The sequence below is a fragment of the Chanodichthys erythropterus genome, chromosome 23, assembly GCF_024489055.1.
Source record: "Chanodichthys erythropterus isolate Z2021 chromosome 23, ASM2448905v1, whole genome shotgun sequence".
Classification (NCBI taxonomy): Eukaryota; Metazoa; Chordata; class Actinopteri; order Cypriniformes; family Xenocyprididae; genus Chanodichthys; species Chanodichthys erythropterus.
In genome coordinates, this window is record NC_090243.1 from 22,782,127 (window position 1) to 22,794,204 (window position 12,078).

Below are 12,078 nucleotides of genomic sequence, written 5' to 3' on the forward strand. Positions count from 1 at the left end.
TATATTGGTTACTCCGAATGACATCAATGAAATTCATTTTTCCAGACATTCTTTCTCATAACAAAGCAACGACTTCTACACATAATTTGAACACCTTTTTGCAATATGTTGATATATGATGATATAAAATCATGCCAGAATAAAAAAATATATACATTTATTACATTTTAAGATGTTTTAATCACAAATGAAATGGCTGTATTGGCCTTTGGACGGTTAAATGACCTTTTGACTCTTTAAAATATGTAGGAAAATATAATTAAAACCTTTTGGATTCAATAAAAGAGATCTAGATGTACTACCTTACATACTTTGGATGACATATCTGTGTTTTTAATTATTATTAAGGCCTTTGGACAGTAAAATTGACACTATTGTATATTCACATAGCTATTTGAAATTGCAATAATATTTCATAGTATAGTAGTAATATATATCACATAGATAAACATGATGAATTACACTCAATATTTCATGTCCATTTTTTAATTGTGAATACAGATTACAGGGTTTATTTTGCAGTAATGTGTGTCATGCACATATTGCTCAGCCGATCCCATAGTGCTCTAGTGAGGACAGACGGCTATTGTCCGCCGCACCTGTTCGTCTTCAGTCGGTGATGGAAACGGCCGTGAGTCCAAGGATGCGGCGCTCAGGTTATTGTGTGATGCACATCAGAACGAACAGGACGCTTTTACTCCCATTGTTTGGATAAAATTGCTCACTTTCACAGAGAATGACTGAGAAAAAAGCAGCCACGGCACTCGCGTCTGATTCGATTATTGCGCTGCGAATGAATATGAGCGTATTGTACATTGTGTACAAAAACTCAAGCTGCTTTTAATGGAATCCATCATCTAACTACCAGATAGAGCGACGTGATATCACATTATAATCTGATCTCAGGCTTGTTAAAGATGAACTGCAATCTGTTTCCTTCAGGATAATGGAAGTTTGAAAGGGACGCTGGTAAAAACTGTGCAGCTTCTCGGCTCATTTAGCGCACCGTCTTTGTCTTGTTAAGGCTGAATTGGAGTGGACGGCACTGAGGAGTAATTGAGAGGCTTGTTTTGAGCCGAATGGCCAGTTTTAATGATTAATGCCACCTCTCTCGCTTCACGCACATCAGAGTTGAACTCTCGCCTCCAGTGTTTCCTTACAAGGCCGCTGATTAAAAGGTGTTTCCAAACCCTTGTTTTAATCTTCAGCCGCACATGCACGGAATAAAGATAAGCGTTCGCTTCACAAGCTTCCGTATCAATAGTTCTGTGTGCAGTCAGCCCGTCTCCATCGCTCACGTCTGTGGAAAAACCATTTTGAAGTGGGAACGCCGGAGCAGGTTAAGCTCCTCGGTTCCTCATCAGGAACATCAGATTGCCTGTTCCAGGGCTTCGGACCGGTGCTGTAATGGCAGCCGATGTGCGAACGAGAGCTCCTGTGAAACGGTGAGAGCTGTAGAGCGAAATCCCACAGAAATGGTGCTCAAATTGAGCCTGGAATGGAAATTGATCCCATTACCAGAGCTGGTGTTCCTGAGGGAGCCGGAGCTTTCATTAGGGCTGGAGCTGAGCCGGTCTGGACTGGACTGGAGGAAAGACATCAGATCAGCACTGATTTACATTCGCTCGTGTAAAAGTGTTTTATTTTGCTGCCATCAAGATATTGAGTGAATCTCACAAACATATGAATGGGTCAAATATGATGGCAAAATCAGATTTTTTTTTTTTTTCATAACAGGATAGGCTTCCTCAAGCCAACATAAAAGTTTGTTTACCCCTAAATTCTCTTTATTGTAATGCATAAAAAAAAATTCAGCTTTGCCAACACAAGAATAAATTACATTTTACTATATATTTACATAGAAAACAGTTATTTTAAATTGTAATAACATTAAATTCATCAAAGGTGACAAAACATTTGTTACAAAATGTTACACCATAAAATACATTTATAATGTTACAAAATGTTACACCGTAAAATACATTTATAAAATTACAAAATGTTACACCGTAAAATACATTTAGAATGTTACAAAATGTTACACCGTAAAATATACTTATAATGTTACAAAATGTTACACCGTAAAATACATTTATAAAATTACAAAATGTTACACCGTAAAATACATTTATAATGTTACAAAATGTTACACCGTAAAATACATTTATAATGTTACAAAATGTTACACCGTAAAATACATTTATAATGTTACAAAATGTTACACCGTAAAATACATTTATAAAATTACAAAATGTTACACCGTAAAATACATTTATAATGTTACAAAATGTTACACCGTAAAATACATTTATAATGTTACAAAATGTTACACCGTAAAATACATTTATAAAATTACAAAATGTTACACCGTAAAATACATTTATAAAATTACAAAATGTTACACCGTAAAATACATTTATAATGTTACAAAATGTTACACCGTAAAATACATTTATAATGTTACAAAATGTTACACCGTAAAATACATTTATAAAATTACAAAATGTTACACCGTAAAATACATTTATAATGTTACAAAATGTTACACCGTAAAATACATTTATAAAATTACAAAATGTTACACCGTAAAATACATTTATAAAATTACAAAATGTTACACCGTAAAATACATTTATAAAATTACAAAATGTTACACCGTAAAATACATTTATAAAATTACAAAATGTTACACCGTAAAATACATTTATAAAATTACAAAATGTTACACCGTAAAATACATTTATAATGTTACAAAATGTTACACCGTAAAATACATTTATAAAATTACAAAATGTTACACCGTAAAATACATTTATAAAATTACAAAATGTTACACCGTAAAATACATTTAGAATGTTACAAAATGTTACACCGTAAAATATACTTATAATGTTACAAAATGTTACACCGTAAAATACATTTATAAAATTACAAAATGTTACACCGTAAAAACATTTATAATGTTACAAAATGTTACACCATAAAATGCATTTATAATGTTACAAAATGTTACACCATAAAATGCATTTATAATGTTACAAAATGTTACACCATCAAATACATTTATAATGTTACAAAATTTTACACCGTAAAATACATTTATAAAATTACAAAATGTTACACCGTAAAATACATTTATAATGTTACAAAATGTTACACCGTAAAATACATTTATAAAATTACAAAATGTTACACCGTAAAATACATTTATAATGTTACAAAATGTTACACCGTAAAATACATTTATAATGTTACAAAATGTTACACCGTAAAATACATTTATAATGTTACAAAATGTTACACCGTAAAATACATTTATAATGTTACAAAATGTTACACCGTAAAATACATTTATAATGTTACAAAATGTTACACCGTAAAATACATTTATAAAATTACAAAATGTTACACCGTAAAAACATTTATAATGTTACAAAATGTTACACCATAAAATGCATTTATAATGTTACAAAATGTTACACCATCAAATACATTTATAATGTTACAAAATTTTACACCGTAAAATACATTTATAAAATTACAAAATGTTACACCGTAAAATACATTTATAATGTTACAAAATGTTACACCGTAAAATACATTTATAAAATTACAAAATGTTACACCGTAAAATACATTTATAATGTTACAAAATGTTACACCGTAAATACATTTATAATGTTACAAAATGTTACACCGTAAAATACATTTATAATGTTACAAAATGTTACACCGTAAAATATACTTATAATGTTACAAAATGTTACACCGTAAAATACATTTATAATGTTACAAAATGTTACACCGTAAAATATACTTATAATGTTACAAAATGTTACACCGTAAAATACATTTATAATGTTACAAAATGTTACACCGTAAAATATACTTATAATGTTACAAAATGTTACACCGTAAAATACATTTATAATGTTACAAAATGCTACACCATAAAATTCATGTATAAGGTTACGCATTTGATTTATCAAAGGTAACAGTAAAAGATTTGTTACAAAATGTTACACTGTAAAATACATTACACCATGTATAATGTTACGCATTAAATTGATCAAATGTGACAGTAAAACATTTTTAAGGTTACTAAATATTACATTATAAATATGTGTAATGCTTCACATCCTATGGAAATCTGAAGCAGCACAACTGTTTTCAACACTGATAATAATCATAAATGTTTCTTGAGCATCAAATCATCATATCAGAATGATTTCTGAAGGATCATGTGACACTGAAGACTGGAGTAATGATGCTGGAAATTCAGGAATAAATTACACTTTAATATATATTCACATAGAAAACAGCTGATTTACATTGGAATAATATTTCACATTTTCCCTGTACTTGTATTTCTTGCGTTTGACCCTTTTATTAACCACACTGCACCTGTTTCAGATCCCATGCACGGCCCTCGGAGACTCCAGGTCGTGGACATCAAATCCAGGCAGTTCACGGTCCGCTGGGAGCCGTTCGGATACAACGTGACGCGATGCCACAGCTACAATCTGACGGTGCAGTACCGCTACACGGCCAACGGCAAAGAGGAGACGCGGGAGGAAGTGTGCTTCGACAGCCTGAGCGTGTCTCCGCAGCACACCATCCGCAGCCTCCCGCCGTACACCAACGTCAGCATCAGACTGCTGCTGCGCAACCGCGAGGGCGTGAAGGAGAGCGACGAGCTCCAGGTGCTGACCGACGAGGACGGTCAGTCGCTCACTGCAGTGCAGCCACCTTCATTCCGTTTATCCCCATTTTAATTGGTCTTGATTCCATTTTAATGGTTTAGTTAAGTTTTAATAATCAAGGAGTTTGTTTAATTAACTGATGCCATGAAACCTATACAACTTAAAAACTATTTATTTAAAGTTTAACAAAAATTCAATTTTTAGGGCCTGGTGAAATCCGCAAATTCTGTTCTATTTTTCCCAAAATCCATTTTTCTGAATTTGAATAATCAAAATATAATAATGCAATAATCATGTCTAATCAATTAAATTCATAAAACATTAACACCTTAATTATTTATTAATTTTTATTATATATATATATATATATATATATATATATTTTTTTTTTTTTTTTTTTTTTTTTTACTGTAGTAGGGTCCTCAAATTCTGTTTTATTTTTTTCCAAATTCTGTTTTAATTTGAATAATTAAATACTAAAAAATAAAATTTTTGTAATAAAAATGCATGTCTAATTAATTGAAAACTTAAACAATTTAACAATTTATTAACAGTTTAACAAAAAAGTTTTTTAAATTTGTAATTTTTTATGGCCCCATGAAATCTGTTAAATTTTAACAATCAAAAATCATGTCAATTCAAATCAAATGAACTCATTTTTACTGTAATAAGGCCCTATGAAATGTTTTCCTTTTTTTTTTTTTAGAAATTGTGCCGTCTGCTTTTTCTGGAATTATGATTTAAAGTTAAAACATGAAAGAAAATTATTAACATATTTATTATTATTATTAGATTGAGAAGTACATTCTGCAGTACAATCAATGGTAATATATTTCTGTCAAAATTTCTCCAAGCTAAACCGAACTTTTATTTTGGCGGGTTGCGGTGAAGAAGTTTGTGTTTCTGCTGAAAATGAAGTTATATGATAAACACTCTTTTATAAAACTTTTTATTAAAAAACAGTATTTTTTGTATGATTCGGCTGCAGCCTCGGACATGATTCTAGGTTAATTGATAACATTTTCTTGGTCTTTTGAATTAGTTTTTAATAAAGCCAATGAAAACACACAGAGATGAGGTCATCTGTGCTGCACTTCATTCCATTAGCATTCATAAATGGTTGTTCGTGTCAAGTTTCCGTGTTAAGTGCGTGTTATTTTTACTAGACAATGCGGTCCATTTAAACAGCGTGTTTCATGAGGAACGTTTCAAACACAGGCTGCTGTCAAGGCTGAAGGAAGTTTGCTCTCTGGAGATGTTCAGAGGTCAAGGATCCTCAAACAGGCCTTGGTCTGCTCAAGCGCTTCCATATTCCTTTTGATTGCATAGATGAATAATCCTCCTCAAACATGAAGGCGTTTTGAAAACATAGTCGTTCTGTATTGAATACAAGAGAATATTGATTCAGAATACATCAGCGTCTCTTCGAATCAATATCGGTCTCTGATCAATCAGTCTTTTGTTCATCTCCAGTGCCCGGCGCCGTCCCGCTGGAGTCCATCCAAGGAAGCACGTATGAGGAGAAGATCGCGCTCAGATGGAGAGAACCGCTCCAGACGTACGGCATAATCAAGCAGTACGAGGTGAGTCCCGATTCCTGCAACCTTCAGCATTTATCTTCTGCCCGCGACAGGCCTGTATTTCATTCACGGCACGCTCTTAATTGACTAATAAATCTAAACTAATAACCTTTAGATCTGAACGAGCGTATTAACACAATCTGCTACCAGCCGGTCAGGACGGTTGAGATTCGATCACAGCCGGAAATCTCACATGTGTCTCCTGAATATGATCTGAGAGTCTCTGGACTCTAGATGAGGAACGTCTCTGAACGAGTGTGATCTGTGGAAGAGCGATCGCTGAGCTCTTGTTTCAGTGAACGACTCCAGGATTTGTAGGGCACCGGAATAACAAACAGAAGCACATACCGGAGCGATGGACTCACGGGAAGCTCACGCTCCAGGAATGTGAGTAAATCACGGGCGAGAGGAAACATGTTTCCTTTATGGGAAACAACATGAAATCCGCAGTGACTCTCCGGATTCATGATCCTGATCCGACCGTGATCTGTGAGTCTGCTGAGGGTCATTCAGTGTGATAAATCATGTAAAAATGATCAACTCTTATTGGAAAAGTGTTTTATCAAACTTTGATAATTGCCTTAAATGAGAAGATCAAACTACATGTTATTAAAATCATCCGTCAAGTTTGTAATATATATTACATCAGCATATTACAGTCAAACTGGATCATGTAACAATCCAAAAATTAGATAGAATAGAGAATTATTGTTCGTGTATAAAAAATATCCAGCAAAGTTTTTCATTTCGATTGACAAAGTTTATTTTAACCCATGAAATTGCAGATCCTGTTGCAAATAATAGTGACAAATCGTTTCATTATTACCCAGATTTTGACTCCTATAGGGAAAAACATCTTCATAATTAATCATCTAAATTGAAGAACTTGTTCTTAAATTTGAAACGGCTTGTTGAGTATCTGTAGGTTTGACTACAGTCTTACAAATTAAGGCTCCAAAAGTGGGTTTTGCAGCATTTCTGGTTCCCCAAAGAATGATTTTTTCAGTCTGAAGAACGTTTTTCCACTATAAAGACTTTTGGAAAGATTGCATGGATGTTTAAGGTTCTTCATGGAAGCATCAGTGCCTTTATTTCTAATGCGTTGTGTTATGGAAGTGAAATAGGTTGCCTTTTGTTACCAAAAAGATGAATCTCACAGCAAAATATAAATTATGTTGTACATAAAAAAAAGAAAGATTAGCATTTTTTCATGACACTTAAAGACATTTTTTTACCCCCAAATTGTCATTACTGCAATGCACAAAAAGTCATTCAAACTGTCATGAAAATGTCACAATACAAAACATCTTGAAGCTTAATTTACTGTAAGTAATATATGACTTCTCAATTTTTATTTTGAAACAAAATGCGACGATTTCTCTCTCAGATCCGCTTACGGCCCTCAAAGTGCGTCACGCTGCAGTGAAATGCGTTGCGAACGCGTTCGTGTGTCCGTTATTGAAGCACACGCCACATTTGGTGTGTTTGGAGCGACGGTTCATTGTGTGCTCGGTTTTGTGATGATTTCAGAAGCGTGTGACTCATTCTGCGCTGGGAAACTCTGAACAATGCGCCGTTCAAAAGAGTCATTGTTGCAGAACTTCATTTGTGGAAATTCGACCAATTAAGCTGTCACGTTCACGTTATGAAATTACATTCTGTCATCGCGCTCGCCTGTAAGGAAGTGTCAGGGCTGTGATCTGTGCGGAAAAGGACCAAACAAAAGCGCTCTGCCTCATTAGAGTCTCGCGCGCGTGACGTCGTGAAGGTGTGTGTTCTGTCACACTGATGAGCTTTTGTTTCTTGTCGTTTGGCGCAGTGACGTACGCCACAGACAGGGCATTCTGGGATAAGTGCTTTGCTCAGAAACACAGTAATGATGGAGCAGGACTGACATCACAATAAAAGTCATCATGAGTGTTTTTATTTAGCTTTTTCTGATTTTACCGCTCCTGCAGTGTGTGATAAAGATGTTTGTGAATGGAAAGTTTCAAAGATTAATGGAGTTTTTGTCTCCTAAAAGAGAGAATCGATTCTGAACTGAAACGAGTCGTCAGTAATTCAGTCTCACTTCAGTGTAACAGTGTAACTAATTTGCATACTGCCAGCTCATTGGCTGAACAGCGTCTCTTTGCCCCGCCCTCAATCGCTGTAGTCGTGTCTGAGACTGGAAGAGTTTGGTTCGTGTCGTTCATGTGGAGAAGACGCTGTTTTCTGCTGAGATTGATACGGTGAAACCGACGCCGTCGTTACTGTTCGTATCAGAGCTGAGATTCAGATATGATAATGAGCGTTTGGTTTCTGACCAATCACAGCAGAGCAGCTCTCAAAGGGGCGGGGTTTAGAGAGATAAAGCGTTTCAGACACTGAGAGAAAAGAGCTGATGCTGCAGTGGATATTATGAGAGAATTAAAGCGTTTTTGACCTTTGATGCGTGTGAACCTGCTGTAGGAGACGAGAAACAACATCAGGAGCTTTAAAAATGACTAGTTTTAATTTAAACTTTTCCATGGACCCCCTGCCTCGACCAATAGTTTGTGTTTGGGGCGGGGCTATCTGTTTGGCCAACCAATGGTCGATGAGTGTTTGAAATAGACATGATTTGGTAGCGCTCAGAAACACACACTTCACCTGTAAACAGGTAAACTCAGCTCTGAGATCTGTGATTCCTGGGCATGCATCATTCATCGTTCCTGCTGCACATGAATTATTGTTTGTGCATTTGTTGTTCATCAGGAATATTCTGTGCGGTTTGATATTCCGAGGTCGTGAGTTTCCCTGTGGGGATCAATAAAGGCCGTCTATCCATCTACCTGTCTTCGACTAATAGCAAAGAGCCACTTGGTATTTCACACCTGATGAGTCCAATCGCCGCTCCCGCCGCCGTTCCCTTTGTGGCTTTAAATTGGAATCAGAATGGAGTGGTATTAGCCGGGCCGCCCATTAGCAACTGAATGATTTATTCAAATGAAGCCCCTCAGCTACTTTTCATTAAGTTATATTAGAAGCGCGGGGCGTCTCTCGTCTCCTGCTCGACCGGAGAGACCAGAAGAGAATGAACGAGAACAAAAGTGAAGCTCCCCGTCTGCTCTCCTCCATCATAATAAAAGATTATATGCAGAAACGCTTCCTGCATCATCCAGGCGAATTATAATTGCTGTGAATCTTGTGCGTCTGTCGCAGGGAAGATTTACACAAACACTTGATTTCTTCAGAACAGCCCTTGATGAATGTTTGTGTCAGCCGAGAGACTTAGACATAAAATATTTACTTGAAGTTAATATTTCAATTATTTATCAACACATTGGCATGTTCACGGTTCTCTGATGATGATTAGTGGTCACATGACATGCAGGTAAACAGATCAGATATTTGTTTTATTTTGACTCAATCTCAGTCCACATCACATTCACTAGGAACCTAATCAAACTGAATGATAATAATAATGATGATAATAATAATAATAAAAATTATTATTATTATTATTATTATTATTATTTATTTATTATTTTTTATTAATGTATTTCATTTATATATAAAATTATCATTATTATTAATTTAAAAATAAATAAAATGAATACATTAAATATTATTATTAATAATAATATAATAATAATTAAAAAAATAAATATTATAATTTAATATGAATATAATATGAATAAACATTATATAATAACAATTAATTTATTAATATATTTTATTAATATATACAATTATTATTATTATTCATTTAAAAATAAATAAAATAAATTAATACATTAAATATTATTATTAATAATAATATAATAATCATTTAAAAATAAATATTATAATTTAATATGAATATAATATGAATAAATATAATTATATAATAACAATTAATTTATTAATATATTTTATTTATATATAAAAAATTATTATTATTAATTTAAAAATAAATAAAATAAATTAATAGAATAAATAGTAATATTAATAGTAATATAATAATTTAAAAATATATATAATTATATAATATGAATATAATATGAATAAATATAATAATATAATCATTCATTCATTAATTTATTTTTATTATTTTATTGTTATTTAATGTATTAATTTATTATATTTATAAAATATATTATTATTGTTATTATTAATCGTAATAATAAAATGAACAAATGAATTATTATTATTGTTATTAATAAAATTTAAAATAATAATTGTATAAAAATAAATAAAATAAAGGAATAAATGAGAAATAATATTTCATTTATGTTATTTATTATTATGTTTTAGCTAATTATAAAAATGACACAAATATATTATTATTGTAAATTACAATTATTTAAAATAAAATAATTAAATTAATTTAATTTCACACTACAAGTTACAATACTAACATAGAATATGTCCTAAATAATTTACTTTCAAATCCCCAAATTTTAATATTTTGCATCCTCAAGCTTTTATTTTGGCGGAATACTAATGAAATTCCAAGAATCTGTTCACAAAAATGTTGAAAATGCAAAAATGTTCACATGACTGATGAATCGTTCACAATAAGAACAGGAACATGAAAAAAATAGAGTTAGTTTTGATTTCAAATTAAATATTCATAATATTATAATATTACACAGCTGGACTGTGGACCAATGAGGTCGCACTGTGGGCGGAGCTTCCCTTCACATGGTTCTCTGTCATGTGATCCTCACACCTACTGTGATTGTGTCCTCAGATCTTCTACAAGGCCGTCAGCTCCTTCGACCCCGAGTTCAAACTGGCCAATCAGAGCGGGAAGGTGCTGAAGTTCAGCAACGAGACGTCACACGTCTTCATGGGCCTCTATCCCGGATCCACGTACTCCTTCACCATCAGAGCCAGCACCGTCAAAGGATACGGCCTGCCCGTCATCACCGAGTTCACAACCAAGATCTCACGTAAGAGCCGTGATGTCTTCTGAGTACTCGTGTGTGTGTGTGTGTGTGTGTGTCGTGCTCATATGTCATCTGTCAATCATAAACAGCTCCACGTATGCCGGGATACGAGCAGGAGACGCCGCTGAACCAGACGGACAGCACGGTGACGGTCCTGCTGAAACCGGCCCAGAGCCGAGGAGCGCCGGTCAGGTGCGTCACATTCACACGCCGTCCGCACTACATAGTGTGTGAGGTCAGAGATTCAGTTAAACACTGTGATCATGTTTATGGATTTGATCCCGACACTTGATTTCTAAAACTCGTTCCCTCTCGCTCAAACCCGCAGCGCTGGACTGTGATTCTCAGTGTGTGTGTGTGTGTGTGTGTGATGATAATGTGTGTGTTCATTATTCAGCGCATGACGGAACCCGTGACTGAAGATAAAAGCGTCTGCAGAGTGAATAAACGTAAATGTGAGTGTTGTTGAAAACACTCGTTAATATAGATGAAGTGGAATCGGATCTCATCCCGAGACCTGCACTTACCGCTCCGATCCCGCTCCAGTTTCACAGGACAGAAAGTGTTCGGCGTGAAGCGTTCTCCTGCAGGTCTATAAAAGCCTCCATTAGGAGTCAGCAGAACATGGGAATAGTTGAGCCGGCAGTGGGAATTCAGTTTTGTGGACTTTAGAAAGAGTTCGTTTGAGCTGCTAGAAAAAGTGCTGTGCTTTCTTCCTTCTTCATCTTTCATCAAATTTTACACCAAACTGCTTCACAAACGAGGGTCAATTCAACACAAAAGATGAACATGACGGCACATGCTAGTGGATGAGTTGAATCAACTCCACAGCAACTACATCAATTTATCCACTAACCATTCAGAAACGTCTAAAAGTTGTAACTTCTTCCTGAGTCTCTC

General features: G+C 34.2%; 1 protein-coding gene across 12 annotated transcripts in view; it reads left to right on the forward strand.

The window, feature by feature from the left end:
• Positions 1 to 12,078, forward strand: part of ptprma (protein tyrosine phosphatase receptor type Ma) — a 188,444-nt gene that overhangs the window by 100,223 nt on the left and 76,143 nt on the right. For all 12 annotated transcript variants that reach the window (XM_067377872.1, XM_067377874.1, XM_067377878.1 and 9 more), the window contains 4 exons: positions 4,414 to 4,722; positions 6,177 to 6,286; positions 10,980 to 11,181; positions 11,268 to 11,370. In XM_067377872.1, coding sequence (XP_067233973.1) covers positions 4,414 to 4,722; positions 6,177 to 6,286; positions 10,980 to 11,181; positions 11,268 to 11,370 — 724 coding nt within the window. The remainder of the gene's footprint in view (positions 1 to 4,413; positions 4,723 to 6,176; positions 6,287 to 10,979; positions 11,182 to 11,267; positions 11,371 to 12,078) is intronic.